At 35.9% G+C, this 23,688-nt stretch overlaps 1 protein-coding gene across 5 annotated transcripts in view; it reads left to right on the top strand.

Annotated features, from left to right (window-relative positions):
• Window positions 1-348: 348 nt before the first annotated feature.
• The window catches only part of LOC123564978 (DNA-directed RNA polymerase III subunit RPC5-like), a 29,109-nt gene continuing 5,769 nt past the window's right edge, over window positions 349-23,688 (top strand). Inside the window, exons 1-12 of one of the 5 annotated variants that reach the window (XM_045358939.2) lie at window positions 349-450; window positions 10,533-10,583; window positions 10,929-11,006; window positions 14,045-14,160; window positions 14,521-14,603; window positions 15,352-15,462; window positions 16,799-16,965; window positions 17,573-17,697; window positions 18,646-18,737; window positions 20,622-20,742; window positions 21,036-21,117; window positions 21,494-21,657. In XM_045358939.2, coding sequence (XP_045214874.2) covers window positions 409-450; window positions 10,533-10,583; window positions 10,929-11,006; window positions 14,045-14,160; window positions 14,521-14,603; window positions 15,352-15,462; window positions 16,799-16,965; window positions 17,573-17,697; window positions 18,646-18,737; window positions 20,622-20,742; window positions 21,036-21,117; window positions 21,494-21,657 — 1,232 coding nt within the window. In that variant the 5' untranslated portion in view covers window positions 349-408. Of the gene's footprint in view, window positions 451-5,791; window positions 5,916-6,196; window positions 6,513-9,710; window positions 9,860-10,532; window positions 10,584-10,928; window positions 11,007-14,044; window positions 14,161-14,520; window positions 14,604-15,351; window positions 15,463-16,538; window positions 16,658-16,798; window positions 16,966-17,572; window positions 17,698-18,645; window positions 18,738-20,621; window positions 20,743-21,035; window positions 21,118-21,493; window positions 21,658-23,688 lie in introns of those variants that run through there. The other 4 variants (XM_045358940.2, XM_045358941.2, XM_045358938.2 and 1 more) reach the window with 4 other exon arrangements.

Below are 23,688 nucleotides of genomic sequence, written 5' to 3'. Positions count from 1 at the left end.
TATGCAATATTTTATAAAACATAACCAGACGCTGGTCAATAAGGGAGTACCTAACACTTTGACTATTCAAATTAGACAAGAAAAGTAAATGTTTCTGGTTTCTTTTACTCTGATATCATCTTTTTAAAACATTTATTCTTTATTCTTACTTATCTGCAAATTCAACTGATATATGACAGAATTACACATATATGGCCCAAAAGTACAAAATTTTCCACACACTCCGTTTTTGTAACCTACTCGTCTGCAAAGTATTCTGTTCCACAGATTTATCGCCCTCGAGAACATCTACCTAGGTGCTGCCTATTAAGAAAGGGCGAATCCAATCAAGAGTGCAGCAAGTAAAACACGCGCAGTGTAGCGATCAAAAGGTCTTGGAACATATTCGTGTGCATTTTAATAACACTCATGGCTACCATGGACGACGATGAGGATCCGGTGGATCTCGAGGTGAAATTCTAATAAGTATACATTGTAGGCTGTCCATTTGCATGAATGCGATGAAGAACTACTTGTCAAAGTAGTATACTATGTCTTTGTCCTTATTTTCAGTTATAATATATAGACATTTTACGAAAAAATATTGCTAAGTTTTGCATCATTTTCTGCATAATTTTAATAAGCGTCTGTTGAATATTTACAACATGCAGACGCTTGAATGTCTGAGCGAGTTATAAAAACAGTCAAATTTTATGTTCTAATGGCATACAGACACTAAATAGCCTGAGCACCTATGAAAAAATGGTAGTCGCATAATGGCGGATTCAAATAGTTCTCAGTTTTTTTTGCTGTAAGAAGGATTTTCCTTGAAATCATTGCTATATATTGGTTGAAATCATATTGCATGCCTATACTTGACATACTGGTAGCATTTGCATGTTGAAAAAAGACTCCAAACTGATTTAACATGTGAAATTTATTCATACACCCCTACCCTAAATTGTGATTGTCATTTCAGTGTAAAAATTACGGTGTGTCCGTTTGACCAGAAATATTTTTCTTGCATCAAACATGACCCCTACTTTTCTTTGGATATTTTTACAGTATTAATGTTGATCTACAAGAAAATGTAAGCTAAAGAAATTTAAAATGGGTCTAGGTGTGTATTGCAGCATTGTGAAAACTTGTCATTTTATATAGAATATATAGTGGTGGCTACTTAGTGTGTTATAACCTATAAGAATTGTCACCCGGTAGAATTACTAAAATTTTCTGTCGTCTGCAAATAAAAAAAAATTTGTAAACATTGCACATCAACCCAGACAATTGATTTTTGAAAGAATTAAGCAAAAAATAAATGATAATTCTATACCGGTGGGGGAAAAAGGGTGTCGGAAATGGGTTGGTTGTACGACAGTAAATAAAAATCCTAGCTATGGAAAAATAACCACAAAACTGCCTGGAGAAACTGTCAGAAAACAATATTATGTGCACAGACTTATGTGTCAGGCCACTAGAAATATTTTAAAAATACCCGAAGGCCTACACGTGTCGCATATATGCCATTTTTCTCTTTGTGTGAACCCGGAACATTTGAGCAGAAATGTGGGGACCAATGCTCAGGCCATAAGTTTAGGGAGTTTTCTTTCAAGGACTGTATTCTATGGTATACAGTAGTTTACTATTTTTGTATAATATTTTTGATAAATATAGCACTATTATATACACAACTTATACAAGGCTTATTTACATTTGTGCGGTTAATATAACTTGTTATATGTGTGCAGTGCCGGCTCAGCTGGCCACAAGGCAGCACAATAATTTTACTTATAACCATCTTTATTTCATCCTAATATCACACTCTATGCATAAGCATGATCTTTTAGGTGTGGGGTGCTAGAAAAGTCAGGGTTGGGGTCAGTGAGACCCTTCGAATAGTGTAAATCTGTATGTAATTTGTACCTATACTGGCGTGATGCAAAACGACTGCATCTTGCTCGCAATATGTACCTAGTAGTTTTACGCAACTTGTCGTAGTACTCTGTTCTTAAAAGGTGTCTGATAACAGAAGAGCCATGTGACAGTTTTACACCATTTACCCTAGCTTTAAGGATAACAGTGTCAGCAAGCCCATGATTTAGTCTTAGAATCTGGCCATGGATACGGCCATGGCAGTTGCGGAGAAATGTAACATTTTTGGGCAAGCATGCATTGTAGGATCTGTTCACTGCTTCACATTTCTGTGTAGATGTTAAAAATTTAGTTTTTTCTATGCTTTCTGGACCAAGGAGAATTTCAATACATTTCCTGAGTAAAGTCTCATCATCATCAGTCATTTTAAGCCTGACATTGTCTAGCATATAGTTTTTTGCTTTTCTGTAGTTGCAAGAACAAACCAAGCTGTATTTAGAACATGAGGTACCACAGTAACCTTTGAAACATAGTACTATTTCTGAAATTATATTAGGCATTTTGTGTTTTATTACTTTCAAATTGCTTCTGTACTTCTTATGTGCACTTGATAGCTCTGAAACACACCTAGATTTAATAGATAGAGCAAATCTGTTTTTAGATTAGACTTCTGTTTACCACGGAACATTTTGTCACTAAATGGTGCCCGGTTAATTTGCCTTTTTAGAGAATTTGGTAGGTGCCTCACATCTTTCAAGTGCACAGTTTTAGTTCCTTGACCTTTGTCTACATCAGAATGACCTTTAGAATCTCCATCACCTGTGTGGTGTGAAATCTGAAGATCTTGAGTAATATCCTTAGATACCATTTCATTCCATTTGAGCAGAGACCAGGTGTGCAGTATCAACACCTTTTTAGTTACATTTTGACATGAATAGTTGGAGAGAACTTGAATACCATGGCCATGAGATATGACTTTAGCTATAGAATGCAAAAATATGCAGTATTGTTGCATTTGAGATGAAAAAAAAGACAATTTTCCCATTTTTTACTGAAAAATAAGCTTTTTTTTAACAAAAAAAACTTCACTAAACACTAATTTTGTTCTATATTTGATCACAGTTGCATAATTATAAGTTTTTTTCAGTGTGGTTGTCTATTCCGCACTTGCTGGTGGTATATTTGATGTAATATCTTACGGGTTTTTTGAAAAAACAGCGTTTAATGACTATATGTGATTCAGCCAAATTTAACGGCTTAAACCGCAGTCTTTGGACAAAATGATGGCTGTACAAAAATAGTGATTTTGAGAAAACTACTGGTTTGTTTGGGCTGAAACTTGTTTTATAAGCTGAATATAGATGAAACTTCACATAGAGAGCAAAAAAGCTGAAAAAAAAAAATTCATATTTCCTTATAGGCATACAGACACTAAATAGCCTGAGCACCTATGAAAAAATGGTAGTTGCATAATGGCGGATTCAAATAGTTCTCAGTTTTTTTTGCTGTAAGAAGGATTTTCCTTGAAATCATTGCTATATATTGGTTGAAATCATATTGCATGCCTATACTTGACATACTGGTAGCATTTGCATGTTGAAAAAAGACTCCAAACTGATTTAACATGTGAAATTTATTCATACACCCCTACCCTAAATTGTGATTGTCATTTCAGTGTAAAAATTACGGTGTGTCCGTTTGACCAGAAATATTTTTCTTGCATCAAGCATGACCCCTACTTTTCTTTGGATATTTTTACAGTATTAATGTTGATCTACAAGAAAATGTAAGCTAAAGAAATTTAAAATGGGTCTAGGTGTGTATTGCAGCATTGTGAAAATCGTCATTTTATATAGAATATATAATGGTGGCTATTTAGTGTGTTATAACCTAATCTTACTTTAACTTTTACATAGATAAATATGTTCTCTTATTGTGATTATTGTTTTCTCATTGTTCAATCAAGTTTGTTTATATTTCGCATGCACATTGTGAGCCATTACTTAATTAAAGTCCTAAAATTAACCACATTAAAGACAATTTTGGAAGTGTGTATAGGGCCAGTAGGCCAGTAGGGGTATGGATCCATACCTCTAGAATCAAATTAAACCTGTTAGAAATTGTCTAAGAGACCTCTAGACAGTCTAGTCCAAGTAACAGGACGTTTTGGAGAGCGTGATAACTTTTGACTGTCGCTGTCTCCATCACATCCAAACTTATTCTGCATATTTCTGTTAGGAAATCCCCAATTAAAATCAGTCGGGAATGTTTTCTGGTACATGTACAAAGGCTATAGACAATCCCATAGACAATCCCAAACAGATAATCTTGTCTGGGATTGTAAAGGAGTAGTAGGTACCTCCTTTTCCAGACACTTCAAGTTCTTTACATCTTTTTTGTTGCAAATGAAAATATCAAATATTCACCGAAAACTTTAATCTAAATCATTTACAGATACAAGCGTTCTCTTGATTATTTGTATTTTTTTTAAATGTACATAACCCAGGAACATCAAATATTCGTGCTTAATCAAACTGGCACGAATAGCAGTGTTTTTCCCCACTAATTTGGGAATGGGGCCGGGGCCTTTACAATTGAGAAAAATGCGTCGTAAAATGCCTAAATTGGGAATTGTTAAAAGTAATATTTTTTATTAAAATGTCACGTTTAAGGTATTAGATCACTAATAGAGAACCTCCTTTTTGAAGAGTATTCAATTCCTACCATAAACCTACTTTTACTGCAATTCTTAGGGGGGCGTAGGTTCAAGCCCAACTGGGACCAAATTTTTTTCCCCTTATTTTCCTTTTTTACTAGTAAGTTTTTACTTCTTTCAAGACTTATTATTGATTTTTTGTACAAAAATTGAAAAAGATGAATCTTATAAGCGATTTCTTGGTGTTCAGAGTGAATTTACTACTTAAACAGAAGGGGTAGAGTTACACATCTTTAAAAATATTGAGTTACGCGCGGTGAAAGTTCTTTATTTTGCTTTCACTCTTAGATTATACATTGTGCAAGAAATTTAGGTAGGTTTTACGTCTTCCCTAGGGTTATTTTTAAATGGAGTAAGCAAAATTCAAAACAGAAACACATCATTTGACCTTATTTTTTCAATGTTGAAGTATGAATTCTGTCTCATTAAAACCGTTTACTTGAGGCACCATAGAAAAAATGATATTGACATTTTTATTTTGTGTTTTATAATTGCTACCAATAGTTTGATGTTTCTTCTATTGAAATTAATGGTAAAATGAGTTCTCTGCAAACGTTTTGGATAGTGGCTATCACTTTGAAATTTGTCTCTACTTGAGCTTGAGGAGATACCATAAGTTATTCAAAATTTATAAAAAACGGCACGATAAAAGTTGTTTAAAATTTGCCAAATAGTGCAACACACGGTTACCTTTCAGAATATACCAAGCAAAGGCCATTTTGTAAACATTACTATTAGTGACCTAATACCTTAAGAAAAAAGTTAGCAAACTTTGTTGTGTTTCAAATGTTTAATGTTTCAGTCTTGTCTGAAAAAAAAAGACAATCATCGTCAGTGAATTAAACTTTTGGAATTTTAGCTTTGAAATTGGGAAAAAAAACATACTATTTGCCATTGGGTCCCAAATTGGCCAGAAAAAAACACTGATTAGGTTTAACGAAACGATGTTACATTAGGTTGTGAGAAGTCTCTTTGTAACATTTAGGACATTGTTTTAATAAGAGCTTATTTTTATAAGACTGAAAGATCAGGGGATACGTTTTCCGCACATTTTTTGACCATTACAAGAAACAAGATTTCACAAACAATTTCTACTTTTGTCAATAAATTTATAAATCATGAAACAAACTGTTCCATCTGGTTAAATAAAAATATTAGTTGTTGCATATACCTTTTCAGATCATAAAAGTTAGTGTGTTTTTTTTTTTTTTTCAGATATGATTAGTTGAAGGGTTTGATGCGCTTGCTATCAACAGTTCATATCACAATAAGTTAATCAGCACAGAACTCCATATTTATTAATTTTGGTGTTCGCAGTTATTTACATTTCGGAAGAAAATGTAAACAAGTGAGTGAGTGCTGGTATCTGTGAACAATATAGGTTCAAGTTTTAGGTGGATATTGATTAAATATTATTTGATACTTCATCAACAAAATTAGGAAATAAATAAACCACAATATATGGAAAAAGGACGTCCGTACTCTTAGGCAATCGTTAACAGGCAGGGCTTACTCTAGGCTTAGATTTTAGGGAAAAGTCAAGTCTCCTTCAGCTAACATTAGGGAGAAGTGGAGAGATTTTGGTACCATGACATGCCAGACAAAAAAGGAACTAAATATACTTGTAACTGTTTTAATATAATTTCCTGTTTCTGTTTTAGTCTGTTCATTTAAAGTATTGAAATAACAACAAAATAAAAAAAAAAACAATCAAGCTTCCAGTGCTAGCTGCATTAAAATTGAATCACAAAAACCCATAAAAGCATTTCACAGGCCTTTTAATAACATTAAATGTGTATTGCACTGGCCCTGAATCAAATACTTGCCAACAGCAGTGACATCACATGGAATAAACACATTTCTTTGATCTCGCCAGTGTCAGCATGCTTCAAAAGAAAAGTTGTCCCAACAGGTTTAACCAAGTTCCTGATATAGGTGTCAAAATGTGAGTGAATTTCAGTTATTAAGTTATTTTTATCACAACAAGTGTCTAAATCTGGATGTTTTACAGAGTTCTAAAAATACAAGTAAAATTAAATAGACAGTCTTCGCCTTAATTTTTTTTCAGCACTTGTCCTTTCGGGCAAGTAAGTTAAGAAAACCACTTGCCCGAAAACATTTTTACTTGCCCGAAATCATTTTGTTTATAAATATGATGTATTGTGGTTTATGCTTAATTCAACATTCAGTTATTTAAATGGTAGTCAACTAACCTACCCACACTTTTGATGGGCAGGCTAAACCAACGTAAGTGGATAACCATGTTCCAATATTCAAGTAACTAGCAGACAAAAATTATGGGAGAAAACTGTAGAAAAAAAGTAAAACCTATACCAGTATCTAGTTATATGCCAGGTGTGGGGTTTAAATTTACACTACCCTTCTAAAACTTACTTTTTTAATCCAGGGCCTTTAAAATATAGTGTAGTTGTTCAAATTTAACTGCAATAATGGATCAGCCTGGTTAGGCGCCCCCACCCCCTCCAAAAAAAAAAATTGTTGTGTTTCTGGTGGCATGGCCAAAAAAAGTTGAATCATTATTATCAAGTAAATATCACAGTCCGGGGCGACGTGTCCAAAAAATATGGACACAATAATCACCATCAACCCACCCGTGTTTAAAGCGAAAAAAAAAAACATTAACAATTATCGGTAATTATTCTGTTGATAAACAAGTAATTGGCCTTGTTTTCATCATCAATTAAAACCCCCTCAAAGAGCTAAAAGAAGTGTGTCGGTATCATGGCATTCGAAGTGAAGATCAAAGCGGTATAAGCCCGAGATTGTCGTGGCATGTCATGTTTTCGCGCCATTTCACTGTCTGATCGTACGGCCTCGGTTCTTTAAATTGCTTAGAAGAAATCAGTAATAAAAGTATCTTCTTTAATTTTTTTTAAAAGCGAATGTGCAATATCCCGTATAAACTGACAGGTAAATGTGTCAAACGATAATAGTAGATATACACTCTGACCTATTTGCCCTCAAGGAATTTACGTTATAGTTTGAAAAGAATATCTGACATAGTGTGGAGTCAAAAAAGACATGCACAAAGATTCATTTACTTATTAAACTTATTAAAAACCACAGCGACATCAGACTGCTTTATTTTAAAACAATTTTTTATTTACGTTAACGAGGTCACGTAACCTATTCTGCCGCACTTGCAGAAATCTGTTTGCCAAAAAACATTTTACTTGATGTATTTAAATTGCTGCCGCTTTTTCATTATCTAAGATTTTTTAATTCTGTTTTTTGTACTATCTTGTCAAAAGTCTGAATTTTATGACCATAGTTGTATTATTTATTTACTTTTAGAAATAAATAAATGATTAGGATTGCGCTGTTTGAAATTTTACAAATAATTGTATGAAACTTCGATTGTTTTTATAGAATTTTGCCTACATTTCTGTCAATATCTTATGAAAATTGTTATAGAATTAAAACTGTATTACTTCTCAAGCAGTGTTGAAAATTTGAAGCGATTATATTAAAAAATGAATGCACTACACGCGTTTTTTGTGTACGTGTCGATAAACAAAAGTAACGGCGATACGATAGGATAGGTCGCACGTGCTCGAGAAATGGAAAATTACTGGCATGACGTTTTGATATCTTTATGATTCGCGGGTGAACTCCAGTCATAGGGATGTAATTTCTGAATTTTGTAAAGTAACTTTATATATTGCAAATGTCACGTGAAGTCATCAATTCATGCATAAATATACGAAAGCTGGTATTTAGGATGTTCATTTCAGATTCATGAAATTCTTTTTTGTAATTATTGTGAAAATTAAGGGATTTAAATTTCGGAAAAAGCACTTGTCCGTTCGGGCAACCACCTGAAAACTTTGGCTTGCCCGAAACAGGATCTACTTGTCCCGGACTTCGGGCAACCCAGTTACGACGAAGACTGAGTAGATTTAATGAAATCATTTGAGGAAAGAAAAACAATATGCCGGACAGAAAAAAATATCAGTGCACAGCATATAATGTTGCTTTTCTCCATCATATATGAGCCAGGTGTGATTTTTAGTCCATTTTTAGTTGTTAAATGTTCGGTAAACCCTTTTATTTTTGTACCTTTTTAGCTCATCTGATTTTTTGAAAAAAAATGATGAGTTATTGTCATCACTTGAGCGGTTGTCGGCGTCGGCGTTGCCTGGTTAAGTTTTATGTTTAGGTCAGCTTTTCTCCTAAACTATCAAAGCTATTGCTTTGAAACTTGGAATACTTGTTCACCATCATAAGCTGACCCTGTATAGCAAGAAACATAACTCCATCTTGCTTTTTGCAAGATTTATGGCCCCTTTTGTACTTAGAAAATATCAGATTTCTTGGTTAAGTTTTATGTTTAGGTCAACTTTTCTCCTAAACTATCAAAGCTTTTGCTTTGAAACTTGGAATACTTGTTCACCATCATAAGCAGACCCTGTACATCAAGAAACATAACTCCATCTTGCTTTTTGCAAGAATTATTGCCCTTTTGGACTTAGAAAATCAGTTTTCTTGGTTAAGTTTTATGTTTAGGTCAGCTTTTATCCTAAACTATCAAAGCTATTCCTTTAAAACTTGCAACACTTGTTCACCATCATAAGCTGACCCTGTACAGCAAGCAACATAACTCCATCCTGCTTTTTGCAATAATTATTGCCCCTTTTGGACTTAGAAAAATCATTTTCTTGGTTGAATATTATGTTTAAGTCAACTTTTCTCATAAACTATCAAAGCTATTGCTTTAAAACTTGCAACAGTTTTTCACCATCATAAGCTGACCCTGTACAGCAAGCAACATAACTCCATCCTGCTTTTTGCAATAATTATTGCCCCTTTTGGACTTAGAAAAATCATTTTCTTGGTTGAATATTATGTTTAAGTCAACTTTTCTCATAAACTATCAAAGCTATTGCTTTAAAACTTGCAACAGTTTTTCACCATCATAAGTGGACACTGTACATCAAGAAACATAACTCTATCCTGCTTTTTGCAAGAGTGATGGCCCTTTTTAGACTTAGAAAATCATGGGTAGGACAATATTTCTATTATACAAAAAAAAATCAGATGAGCGTCAGCACCCGCAAGGCGGTGCTCTTGTTTCTTTTTACTATGATTGTTGGGCGTTAATTACGTTTCTTTCCAGGTTCTGCCCTGGCATAATATGTTAGTAACATCATGTTGATGTGTTGCCCAGGATGTCAGGTTCTCGGGGGTACGATAAATGCCAGTCAGTTGGACTGCATCCGGATTAAGAAACGGCGGACCGCATCCAAATTTTGCGGACATGTCCGTCGTCTGGTAATGTTTAAAATTGGGTGACAAATTTCACTTTGATGTCAGATTAAAGCGAAGTGGGGAGCTCCAGAGCGACTAATTTGCTCAAGTTGCCCCCTAGCTCAAGCCCTGTAACAGAATTGTCAAGGGTTACGGCTCAATACCTCGAGAATCAGATTCTAGAGGTACTGATCCGTACCCCAAGACACTTTCTATTTTATTTATTTTTTTATGAACTTGGATCTTACTGCTTGTAAACTATATTTCCTCTCTTATAGAACAGAACACTAACCTAGGTTTCCACAAATGTAATAGCATAATTAAAGCATGGTACCTTAATAAACATTTGAGCTGTGCCATGAGAAAACCAACATAGTGTGTTTGCGACCAGCATGGATCCAGACCAGCCTGTGCATCCGTGCAGTCTGGTCAGGATTCATGCTGTTCGCTAACAGTTTCTCCAATTCCAGTAGGCTTTAAAAGTGAACAGCATGGATCCTGACCAGACTGCGCGGATGCTGCAGGCAGGATCCATGCTGGTCGCAAACCCACTATGTTGGTTTTCTCATGGCGCAGCTCAAAATTTTGTCAGACGTTTGCTAGACTTGTTCAGAAATAAATTCTCCTCAGGTAAGTGAGTTGTAAAACAATAAATTCTTTGCAAATACAGTTTAACACAGTGCTTATTTCCTTTCAGGTTAATGTACATCTAAGCAAAACCCTTGCAAATAGCCTATACTTGCTTCAGGTAAGTACTTTTGTTACATATTCATTTTTGTTTACTTGATTTTTAGGTAATTTTGCATTAGCTCATTAAAGCTACTCGCCCACAGTTCGGGTGAAATTTTTCAACAAGTTCATTTGCAACAAGTTTGGCATGGAATGAAACTTCACACTCTTATTCATTGTGTTAAACTAACTTGCACTGCACAGGTTCCATAACTCTATTTTGCTTTTTGCAAAATTACTTTAATATTCATTCAGTTGACAAGGCTGTTAAATAGTCGAGCATTGCTGTCCTACGTCAGCTCTTGTTCTTATTTGGGATAAAATAAAACTAAATAATAAATTGACTGTATAATATGTATTACAGTATCCAGTACGTCCTAGTTTTATGACCTACGATAATGTGGAGATACTCTCTGGAAAAGTAAAACCAAACCAAAAGAAGGTATTTTTCTTGTTTTCTTCTTATCTTTAAGGCAGTAATTTTGTTTTGGCAATACAGTAAACCTCGCTTATAAGGAACAGCTTGGGACCTCTAAAAATTGTTCTTTATAACCAAGGTTCCTTATATCCGTATAGCGAACTAGTTCCTTGTAACCGAGGTTTGTATAACGAACACCGGATGTATAGAGAACACTATGACTGATGTTTATAAGGGCTATTTGTTCACACTCCGGGCTGAGCTTGAATCTTTATGTGAGAAAGTTGTGTTTCTACTACCGGTCCTTTCCTGGAGAGATGGTAAGGCAAACTGCCTGCATGTGTATGACTGAAATAGAGTTGAAACACGGCGTTATAAACCGAAACCAAGCCAAAATGTTCGTTGGTAAGAATGACCGTAACTTATGTTTATTTTTTTTTGTCGGTTATTTCTATCGTCTTTTTAGAGAGCGCTACACGGTGACTATATGTTGGAGTTATACTCCCCTTACTTTGCTAGACTGCATGTTAATTTTTTTATTACAAAAATGTTAAATTAGACTACCCATTAAAATTTAAAAGTAGGGTGTTTATGACAAACAGTGTATTACGACTAGACAACGCCGTCATACATACGGATTATTTAAAGTGTGAATTATACCTATATTTTTGCTGTTGTTCATTTTAGCACCTGCTATAATTTTTACAACTGGAAATATGGTAAACTGGACTGTTTGTCATTGTTAATTACGTATAATTAGCACATTTATTTAGGATAGTATGACCGTGACCGTGACTGAATTTCGTTCTCTATGATCAATATGAAATACTTAATACATGTAGCTCTTGAACATAATCTTGAGTAAATATAATTCTACTATCGTCTAGTATTTGGTGATTCGATGTTATTATATATTTTCTTTTTATCGTATCCTTGAATTAACAAACTAAATATCATAGAAATGAAATAATTTGTGTTTATTCATGTGCATGAAAGCACGTGAAAGTGACGACGTTACTCTGACATCATCAGCGATTCTCCTGTTTATTTCCGATTTTCAATAATTTTTATTCTTTTTATGTCCGTTCGCTATAACCGAGGGGTTTTCCATTGAATTTCTTACTTTGGGACTGAAAAAAGTGTTCCTTATAACCTAGTGTTCCTTATAACCGAGTTCCCTATAACAGAGGATTTTTACATTGAATAAAGAAGGAATTAGATCGGGGAATTGAAAACTGTTCCTTATAACCGAGTGTTCCTTATATCCGAGTTCCTTATAAGTGAGGTTTACTGTATGCAGGTGTAGCCAGGATTTTTTAAAATGTTGACAATATCACAATGTTTATGTTTTGGGTATGTTATGCTTTTCAAAAAAGAAATTGTAGTACTTCCTGTTACATACATGTGTGGCTTATAAACAAGTATAAAATGTGTGGTTGTTGTGGCAGCATACAGGACAAGTGCCTCTTTGGGTAAGCAGGGCCTCCACTGGGCCTCTGAAAGTTGTAGCCACTTTTTGAGAGAAACTGCCAAATTGAAGCTGAATTGCTGAAATTTGGCCATATTTTGATAAAATTCTTGTAGCCACTTTCAAAAATCTGTAGCCAGTTCTTTGAATTTGTAGCATTTTGCTACATTGGTGAATGGCAAAGGAGGCCCTGGGTAAGGGAGTTTTTTGGCTGGGCTTATAACCAAGGGAAATTTAGGTCTTTCAGTTAGATTGCTGATGTACAGTGTGTTAACCTTAATTTTTTTCAACAGATTTTTTGCTTTTCTTATGTTTTTAGCTCATCTGATTTTTTGAAAAAAAATGATGAGTTATTGTCATCACTTGAGCGGTTGTCGGCGTCGGCGTCTGCGTCGGCGTTGCCTGGTTAAGTTTTATGTTTAGGTCAGCTTTTCTCCTAAACTATCAAAGCTATTGATTTGAAACTTGGAATACTTGTTCACCATCATAAGCTGACCCTGTATAGCAAGAAACATAACTCCATCTTGCTTTTTGCAAGATTTATGGCCCCTTTTGTACTTAGAAAATATCAGATTTCTTGGTTAAGTTTTATGTTTAGGTCAACTTTTCTCCTAAACTATCAAAGCTATTGCTTTGAAACTTGGAATACTTGTTCACCATCATAAGCTGACCCTGTACATCAAGAAACATAACTCCATCTTGCTTTTTGCAGGATTTATTGCCCCTTTTGGACTTAGAAAATCAGTTTTCTTGGTTAAGTTTTATGTTTAGGTCAGCTTTTATCCTAAACTATCAAAGCTATTGCTTTAAAACTTGCAGCACTTGTTCACCATCATAAGTTGACCCTGTACAGCAAGAAACATAACTCCGTCCTGCTTTTTGCAAGATTTATGGCCCCTTTTGGACTTCGACAATATCAGATTTCTTGGTTAAGTTTTATGTTTAGGTCAACTTTTTCTCTTAAACTATCAAAGCTATTGCTTTGAAACTTGCAACACTTGTTCACCATCATAAGCTGACCCTGTACAGCAAGCAACATAACTCCGTCCTGCTTTTTGCAATAATTATTGCCCCTTTTGGACTTAGAAAATCATTTTCTTGGTTGAGTATTATGTTTAAGTCAACTTTTCTCATAAACTATCAAAGCTATTGCTTTAAAACTTGCAACAGTTTTTCACCATCATAAGTGGACACTGTACATCAAGAAACATAACTCTATCCTGCTTTTTGCAAGAATGATGGCCCTTTTTAGACTTAGAAAATCATGGGTAGGACAATATTTCTATTACACAAAAAAAAATCAGATGAGCGTCAGCACCCGCAAGGCGGTGCTCTTGTTTATCCTTCCTTTGTGTACATAATGGACACTAATTGGTACAGTTGTAGTTATATGAAACCCCAGATTTCTCAGGTATAGATACATCAGTGACTTAATAATATGTAACAGGTTGTTAACTGCCTATAATTTGAGCATGTTATATATGGACACAACACAAATTCTAAATGACCATTTCCCAGACTATATGTACATAATTAATGCCCTTGTTACAAATTTAAACTTATATTATTGTACATGTCTTCATTGTATTACTAGTTGGAGTTAGAAGTTTCTCTGAACACAAGAAGTAAACACTATTCCAAAAGTAAGGGGGAACAGTTTGCTCTGAATGTGGATGGTAGAAATCCAGATGCTACTGCTGTCTACAGCAGGTTTGTAAAATATACATCAATTCCTGTATTCAGAAAGTTGATTTTCTCATTACATGTATTTTATTTCCCCTCCCTATGTTTTAGAGATGTCATTCATTATGATGCTTGATTGAAACTTTCACAAGTTATGACATAACTTAAAAGAGAATGTTTAGATGCCATATGTACATGTGTTTGAACCTTTTGTTGGATTTAGACTTATTATTTTAAGTGGACATGTTCGTTGTTAATTTGTTGCCTTTGATTAATTTGTAGACCTGTTGTATTATTCAATTTAGTTGCTGGTAGTTGCACTATGTATACAAAATAACTTCGTAATCTTGAAGTTACATTGTTATACATATACCATTTGTTTTGTAGTAACATGATGGACAAGCAGGTATTGTTGTCTCATGCATGTGGAACAGACAGTGGAAGATACGCCGTGGGTTACTTCAGGGATGGTAAGTGAGCTGTATGCATGTCTCCTGTATAATATGGATCATAACATTATCACCCTGCCTGCTTAGCTCAATAGAGAGAGAGAGTAGGTCTATGGATCACAGGGTCATAGTGTTGATTCCACGGTGAGGCATACGTCCTCTAGCAATTTGATAACCGACATTGTGACTGAAGTCATTTCGTCCTCCACCTCAGATTCATGTGGAGAAGTTAACATTTACTTCCTGAGGACAGTTCAGTGGTACAGAATATAAGAACATTTGATATTGTTAACTGCCTGCCATTGGATTAATAATTACTGAAATACTGTTGAAAAATGACACTAAACCCAAAGCAATAATACATATGAGCCGCGCCATGAGAAAACCAACATAGTGGCTTTGCGACCAGCATGGATCCAGACCAGCCTGCGCATCTGCGCAGTCTGGTCAGGATCCATGCTGTTCGCTTTCAAATCCTATTGCAATTAGAGAAACTGTTAGCGAACAGCATGGATTCTGACCAGACTGCGCGGATGCGCAGGCTGGTCTGGATCCATGCTGGTCGCAAAGCCACTATGTTGGTTTTCTCATGGCATGGCTCATATCTTGATCATTAATATTTTGGTATACTTGCTAAATATTCCTTGCACCTTTCATCTTGAGAATTCTCTTTTCATTAATTCTGTTGCAATATATCTAGCAAATAGGGCCACTTTTTTCAGTTCTTAAATATTGTGTAAACAAAAGAATATGAATGTATAAATTGTAGGGGAGTTGTACCTGAGTCCAGTCCGTGCCCAGGTTCAAATGAAGCCGAGCTTTAACTACCTGGACAAGTCGGATACACGAGCAGAGAGTAAAATTGCTGCTCAGGAAGGAGGTAAATTTGCCATGTGTTAATTTTAGAGATATCCAAGACTGTAGTAAAAAAGCTTTTTTGCATAGGAAATGCTCTGTTGATTATTCTAACATAGCCCGATTTGTTTTCCTATTCAGTAAAGAAGACTGAAAATTGTGTGTTATTCTGCAACAAATCACTGTTTGTACATCACAGTCATTATGTCATAACGTGAAATGTCATAGGAAAAGGGAACCACACAAAACAGGCAACTATTTGGTGGATATTGTCAGGGATGTGCATAATAATCATTGAAAACATGCTAGAATTGAAATATTATATCTCAAACTGTGATTTGCTCTTTAATAAAGTCATTGTCGTTAAGATGCTTATTAATTCACTCAAGCTGCACCCTCTGTATATGATTTCTATGCATCTGAACTCCAAACAATGGTTTTATTCAATGACAAATCACTGTTTGGGATATATTGTTCGTAAAATGAGGTGTACTTCTTCTTTGTTAGTATTTGATAGTTTTAGAACATTATTTCTAAAATCATTTGTCTTCCACATCTGATTTATGTGGAGATGTTGGCAGTTATTTTGGGGGAATAGGTGTTGCGAATCAATCAAAATATCTTTCCTTTAGAAGACACCAATGCTGAGTTGTCTAGGTTGCTTGACATCACATAGGTGTCAAGCCCTGCTTGAGAGGTGCACATATGCCCTCCAGCAGGCTTACTGGAAGTCAATGGAATTAGGAACACTGGTTTAAGGTTATCTTAAATGTTTGCCATTACATAGCTAACTGTTTATCAGTTAAAAGCAATGCTAAGCAGGATACAAACAAAAAAAGATTAATATGCATTACCAACCATGTTAAAATCTCTTGGTATAGTAAAAGGTCTCTGTGGCCTAGAGATGAATGTCACTGCCCCTAACCAATAAGGACTTTGAAACATGAAAACTTCAGTTGTATTTAAGATATATGAGAAAGGAAATTTGTGAACTTATTTCCATTTTTGCACCAGACTACTTGTGTTATTTGACTTTTTCAGTAACCTGCTCCTTTAGCTCAGTACAGAGAGCTTTCAGCTAATAGCCCAGAAGTTTGATCTCCAGGTGAAGAAAATATTGATGATAATTTCAACAAAGATGTTACATATAATCATTGGCTCTCTCCTTCTGCTCCACTTTTGGAAGTTGTCAGTATTTTGTGGAGAACAAATAAGTACTGGTAAGTCATCCAGGAATACTAGGTTAACCAACTGTCATTGCTTTCACTGACTTACTAAAGACGGGATTGTGCCATTCCTTTCACTGACTTACTAAAGACTGGATTAAACCCAAAACAAAGGAGGCTGTCTCTAACTTTCAGGTGACTCATCACAAGATGAAGGTGAAGAGGAAGCTAAGGCCGTCACCGTGAAGTTTGCTAGACCAGAGTCGGATTTGGCGAAGGCTAGACGTCTAGCTTCCTTTGGACACATGAAGAAAATGCAGGAGGAAGAAGCTTGGGTCCCTCTCAGATTTTCTAACACTTATGTAAGGAGTAGTTTTTAGATATGCTTATTTCACCCATTTTTCGAGACAACACATTTTTGTGATACATGTAGCTTGACCTTACTCATGACTTATAGCTTAGTCCTTGTACTCTCAATCATTCTGTTGGATAGCAAGTTATAAGCAGCTGTTGAAGATAAAAAAAAATCTATGACTGCTACTGTTAGAGAGAGCAAGTTCCTAGATTTCTGCAGTTAAAAGATAGTACATTCCAAGGTTTCCACTGTTAAAAGATAACAAGGTACAGGAGTGCAGTTGTTAAAAGATAGCAAGTTCCAAGAATGCAGCTATTCAGAGATAGCAAGTTCCAAGATTTCCACTGTTGAAAGGTAGCAAGTTCCAAGATTGTTACATTTAAAAGATGGAAAGTTCCAAGGTTGCATAGCAAGTTCCAATTATCTAAAAATGAGAGAAGTTTTAGGTCTTGCAGTATACTTAAAATGGTGGTTGTTAATTTGCAGTATTATTTACCAAATATGATGATGATTTAGTTTAATTCTACATAAATCAGCAAAATACAGAATATTTGTGATACAACCATATCTGTTGAATAAGATGCCAAGCAGATTTCCCATCTGTATACTTTCAGACAGAATCCTCGGAGCGAGAGCTGAGAATGTTGTCACAGAAGAGTGGAGAGTCAAGCAATGAGTTTCACGTGGAATCCACAGAGTATCTTAAAATGTTGATGTCACATGCTGATGAAGTGCAACAGTAAGTTAGCATAGATTGTGGATCAATCAATAACATTTGTCCTCCAGAGGATGCCAAGGTTGAGTCGTTTAGGTTGCAGACTTGGAATCACATGTCCTCATCTAGATGTGAACCCTTGCTTTGGAGGATTTTTTTCTAATATGTGGAAAGCTGTCTGGCTGGTTTATTTGAGGATGATGGTTCCATCTGGATGGCCTTAGGAAAATGATGGTTTTAACTTGGTGCCCATCTGTGCCTGAAATAATGTCTTGAGGGTTGCCATGGCATGTTCTAAACTGGTGCCCATTTGTGCATGAAAGATTGTATGGAGCACCATTTCCTCTCTACCATTAAAGCCAGTAAATCTTTGTATGACCTACAACTGTTAAGGCGTGACATAAAATTCAACAAAAATATAACCATATCTTTGTTTGCAACATAAACTATTTTTACTCAATATATGAACATGGTTTTTGCTAGACTTGAAAATGTAGCACGATAGATGTAACCATTCGCTTTAAATTGATACTTCTTGTAGAAGAAAAGGTAGCAAGTTGCCTGCCTGTTGTACTCACATTTTGATGACAATATAAAGTTTGAACTGCCTTTGACCATTCAGCTGAAAACGAGCCGCACCATGAGAAAACCAACATGATAGTGCATTTGTGACCAGAATGGATCCAGACCATCCAGCACATCCTCGCAGTCTGGTCAGAATCCATACTGTTCGCTAACGGTTTCTCTATATGCAATAGGGTTTGAAAGCGAACAGTATGGATCCTGACCAGACTGCGCGGATGCGCAGGCTGGTCTGGATCCATGCTGGTCACAAATCCACTATGTTGGTTTTCTCATGGTGCAGCTCAAATAGAGTTTGACACCAGGTAGAATAAAGAAGAAAAACATGAATCTTGTTTACATGTTGTAGGAATAATACTTAACATAATGTTTGTTTACTTTCTGTTTCAGTGAGAAACCTGCTATGCCAAACAATGTCCTCTCTTTGACACAGCTTAAATCAATGCCACTGAGTGATCAAGTAAAAGCATTGCTAACAAATGGTAAGAGATAATTGTCAACTGATATTATAAATGAAATAACACAAAGTTTTGTTGAAATCACACAAGCATAAGTTGGAAGGGACCTCTGTGACTGAGTGTTAAGTCTTTAAAGCACTTGCCCCTCACTGGTGTGGGTTCAAAACCTCTTTTAGAATTTGTTCACTTGACGAAGCTGTTAAAGTGGCTTGCGGAAGGGCAGTGTTGCAATCCATGCCAGCCAATCTAGGTACCTAGCCCACTTGCTTAGCTCAGGAGGCAGAGTGCAGATCTTCGGATCATGGGATAGAGTATTTACTTCGTGACAATTTGATACTGTGAAATCATTATTATTCATGGGGGATTAATTTTGGTGGTTGAGCTCAACCACGAATTTAAGTCCCAATGAACAAATTATGCCCACGATAATTTTTAATTGTACGCAAAGTCGCCAAAAAAGACGCCATAGTCGTTTGATCTGATTCGTAGTTGTATGCATGCGGCAGTACTAACCTGCAGCTTTGGTGTAGTTTATGGAGACTCCATCAACGATAAACATAAGTATGCATGGAAACAACCGACTATTTCATTTAGAAATGTACCTGTGGTTTGTTTATGACATATTTGTCAAAGTGAAAGTAGATACTAAATATAGAAGTTTGACGTAGCGCCACGTGCCAGCTACACTATAATACGGCTGTTATATGATTTTTTTCGGCCCCGCTATGCAATGTTTATAAACTAGCCTTTATTTTTGCTGACATGTAGTAAAAAAACTACAACTTTGGAACTATCAAATATTACAAATTAATTGTAAGATTTGTATCCGATGCATTAATACCTAATTCACATTACACTTTTCTCGGCAGGAAATAACACATGCAATCGTTCAACAGCTTGTAATTTTAGATGCAGACGCGCAGTCATTTTGCCAAAACAAAAAAGTCGGACCAGTTTATAATAGTTTATGTAAGAATTATTATGGTTATACTAGCACTACATTATCTAAATCTATAATAGTGTGTCTTAATTTGCAGTACAATAAGTAGTTCTTGTTTGAAACACGATCAGATGATGAACTTTATATTTGTTTCGATTATGAATGCTAATTGTGCAAGGTGCTACGGTTTTGACACTTTTTAATTGGCGCCGACTTTTCTCATTGAATATTTCACAGTTTTAAAAGGTTTTGCAAATTAGGGGTCGTATAATTATAGATAACCCAGTCGTTAATTGGCACATGATCACATGTAAGGGCAGAAGTACTAGTAGATCTATTCCTGTGGAAATTATGATTTTTTTTCCAAAAATCGAAAATCCACGAATTTACGTCCCCACGAAACAGCTGTTTTGGTCAAAACCACGAAATTTCATGCTGACGAAATTAAATGATTTCACAGTAGTAGACATTGTGTCTGAAAAAATTCCTCCTCCACCTCTGATTCATGTGGGGAATCCAGGAACACTGGTTAGATTAACTGCAAGGCATTATGTAACTGAAATACTGTTGAAAAAAAAACGGCATTAAACTGAAAACAAAGATCATCCCCATTAAAGTTGGCAAGTTGCCATATGACTTATATAGTGTCTCTATGACTTGGAGTAAAATGATAAAAAAAAAACTAATAAAAGTATCAAAAATGTGTTTAGAGTCAGACAAATTACTTACAAGTACTCTTCTTTGAAATAAAACACGGTTCAAATGAAGATGGAATAAGCATTGGTCAAATCCGTCAGCTGCTTAGCTTAGAGTTTCAGAGGTAGAGCCGATCTGTGAACACTTACAGACCTACTCACCAAATACTGGTTCTGATTTCTCTAGGAAGCAGACTTCACTGTGATTCATACAAGCTTCAGTCTTTCTTCACGTTTTCTCTATTCATATAATTTTAAAACTAAAAATTTCAGCAAAGGTGATACGTTTCAATCAACTTCTCCACCTACTGCCACAGGGAACAGACCCTCAGGCTACACTTCGTGCAATACAGATTGTGGCTGTCCTTGTCCAAGGATGCTGGGTAGTTAAAAGGTACCATTGCTTAAACAACGTTAATATCATAGATTAATTGGGTTTCAGTGACCATGTGGTTAAATTCACTGATGTCTAACTACTTTACCCTCTTAGTTGTGAGTACGAAACCAGTCAAGATGTTAAGAACTTTCAAGTTAGGAAGCCACAGATTGTGACAAGTGATTAAAGTATTTTTGTAATACATTAGAAAACAGTATTCTAAGAAGTGATTAAAAGTGTTCATGTTATACAGTAAAACATTGGTAGATGTGTTTTGTTTCTGTTTTAATATCATACCATGTGTGTTGCAGTGAAGTCCTTTATCCTAAAGATGGTTGTAGCCCGAATAGTGGAATATCTTCAGAACTGTTGTGTCGAGGTAGAGACTTCGTGGTAAGTGAATTTATTGGCATACGCTTTTCCAAAGTTGTCAGTCTTGTTGGTTGATCTCGTATAAATATACAAGAAAGTCTGAGCAGACCACTTTCTAGAATGGATGCTGTACTATGCCCGTGGTCGTAAGTTCCATTTTCTGCTCCTCCAACTCAGAATTTGTAACTTGAGTCCCGTGAATGGGTGCTTGATGATATTATACGAATTTGAGGCTCTGCTTCTTGTCAAGTTGTAGTTAATATGAAGATATTGTTTGTATTTTGGATCTTTCCAAAATGGGAGACATGTAAATGACTGCTAAATGCTAATTATGATAAATATAAGTTGTAAATTTTGTGAAAACATGTGCATAAAGCCAAAATATTTTGTATGACAGATGTGGCGATTCACAATGACTCGATGTGTGACGAGGAAGGAGATAGCCTCCATTGTGAAACTGCCGAGCGAGGATGTGAAGGATATACTAGAGCAGATGTCACATATCAAGGTGAACCACGGCTGGGAGTTTGTGTTTGAACATGATTATGACTTCACAGATAGGTCAGTGCTTTCTTATCTCTTTTGTGATTTCTTTTGCTTCCTGTAATTTAGCAAAGACTGAAGGATATAATGTTCATGCTATCCATACATCTGTTTGTCTGTTTAGTCACTGATCACAACTTAGATCAGAAATTTGAATGTTAATTTTGTGTCTGAACTTGTATCTCCAAAACCCTTTGAAGGATTTTCATAAATTGAATTTCACCTCATTAATAAAATCTGTGAAAAGATCCTTGGGAAGCATAGAATGTAACCAAGCAACAAAATAGCAGACATAATTTAATTGAGTCTGTTCATGAGAAGTAATGTAATGTGAGACATCCCTCATGCCCCCTAGCACTGGCTTAAACAGAATTCTGTTATAGACAAAATGAATATACTCCATGATCCGAAAGGACCAGAAAATATAACAACACTATGTCCAAGTAGGGGGAGACTTTTTACAGCCACCACATGGCACTTAAAGACTGCTGTTGTGATATTTGATAAAATCTTTTAAAAGATTAAAGCATTTTGCAGAATACTTGTTCCTTTTTGTACTAGACAGTGATACTAATACCCTGAATTTGGTTCTTATATTAATTATGTCTCCCCCAGGAGACATATTGTTTTTGCCCTGTCCATCCGTCCTTCCGTACGTCACACTTCATTTCCAAGCAATAACTGGAGAACCATTTGACCTAGAACCTTCAAACTTCATAGGGTTGTAGGGCTGCTGGAGTAGACGACCCCTATTGTTTTTGGGGTCACTCCGTCAAAGGTCAAGGTCACAGGGGCCCGAACATTGAAAACAATTTCCGATCAATAACTAGAGAACCACTTGACCCAGAATGTTGAAACTTCATAGGATGATTGGTCATAAAGAGTAGATGACCCCTATTGATTTTGGGTTCACTCCATCAAAGGTCAAGGTCACAGGGGCCTGAACATTGAAAACCATTTCCGATCAGTAACTAGAGAACCACTTGACCCAGAATGTTGAAACTTCATAGGATGATTGTACATGCAAAGTAGATGACCCCTGTCGATTTTGGGGTCACTCCATTAAAGGTCAAGGCCACAGGGGCCCGAACATTGAAAACCATTTCCGGTCAGTAACTTGAGAACCACTTGACCTAGAATGTTGAAACTTCATAGGATGATTGATCATGAAGAGTAGATGACCCTTTTGATTTTGGGGTCACTCTGTCAAAGGTCAAGGTCACAGGGGCCTGAACATTGAAAACCATTTCCGATCAATAACTAGAGAACCACTTGACCCAGAATGTTGAAACTTCATAGGATGATTGATCATGAAGAGTAGATGACCCCTATTGATTTTGGGGTCACTCCATCAAAGGTCAAGGTCACAGGGGCCTGAACATTGAAAACCATTTCCGATCAATAACTAGAGAACCACTTGACCCAGAATGTTGAAACTTCATAGGATGATTGGTCATAAAGAGTAGATGACCCCTATTGATTTTGGGGTCACTCAATCAAAGGTCAAGGTCACAGGGGCCTGAACATTGAAAACCATTTCCGATCAATAACTAGAGAACCACTTGACCCAGAATGTTGAAACTTCATAGGATGATTGTACATGCAAAGTAGATGACCCCTATCGATTTTGGGGTCACTCCATTAAAGGTCAAGGTCACAGGGGCCTGAACATTGAAAACCATTTCCGGTCAGTAACTTGAGAACCACTTGACCCAGAATGTTGAAACTTAATAGGATGATTGGTCATGCAGAGTAGATGACCCCTAACAATTTTAGGGTCACTCTGTTAAAGGTCAAGGCCACAGGGGCCTGAACATGGAAAACCATTTCCAATCAATAACTTGAGAACCTCTCGACCCAGAATGTTGAAACTTCATAGGATGATTGTTCATGCAGAGTAAATGACCCCTATTGTTTTTGGGGTCACTCCGTTAAATGTCAAGGTCACAGGGGCCTGAACATTGATAACCAGTTCCGATCAATAACTTGAGAACCACTTGACCCAGAATGTTGAAACTTCATAGGTTGATTGAACATGCAGAGCAGATG

The sequence above is a fragment of the Mercenaria mercenaria genome, chromosome 2 (assembly GCF_021730395.1).
Source record: "Mercenaria mercenaria strain notata chromosome 2, MADL_Memer_1, whole genome shotgun sequence".
In the NCBI taxonomy this organism is placed as follows: Eukaryota; Metazoa; Mollusca; class Bivalvia; order Venerida; family Veneridae; genus Mercenaria; species Mercenaria mercenaria.
Note: the sequence above shows the minus strand (reverse complement) of the source record. Positions and strands in the feature narration are given on the sequence as shown.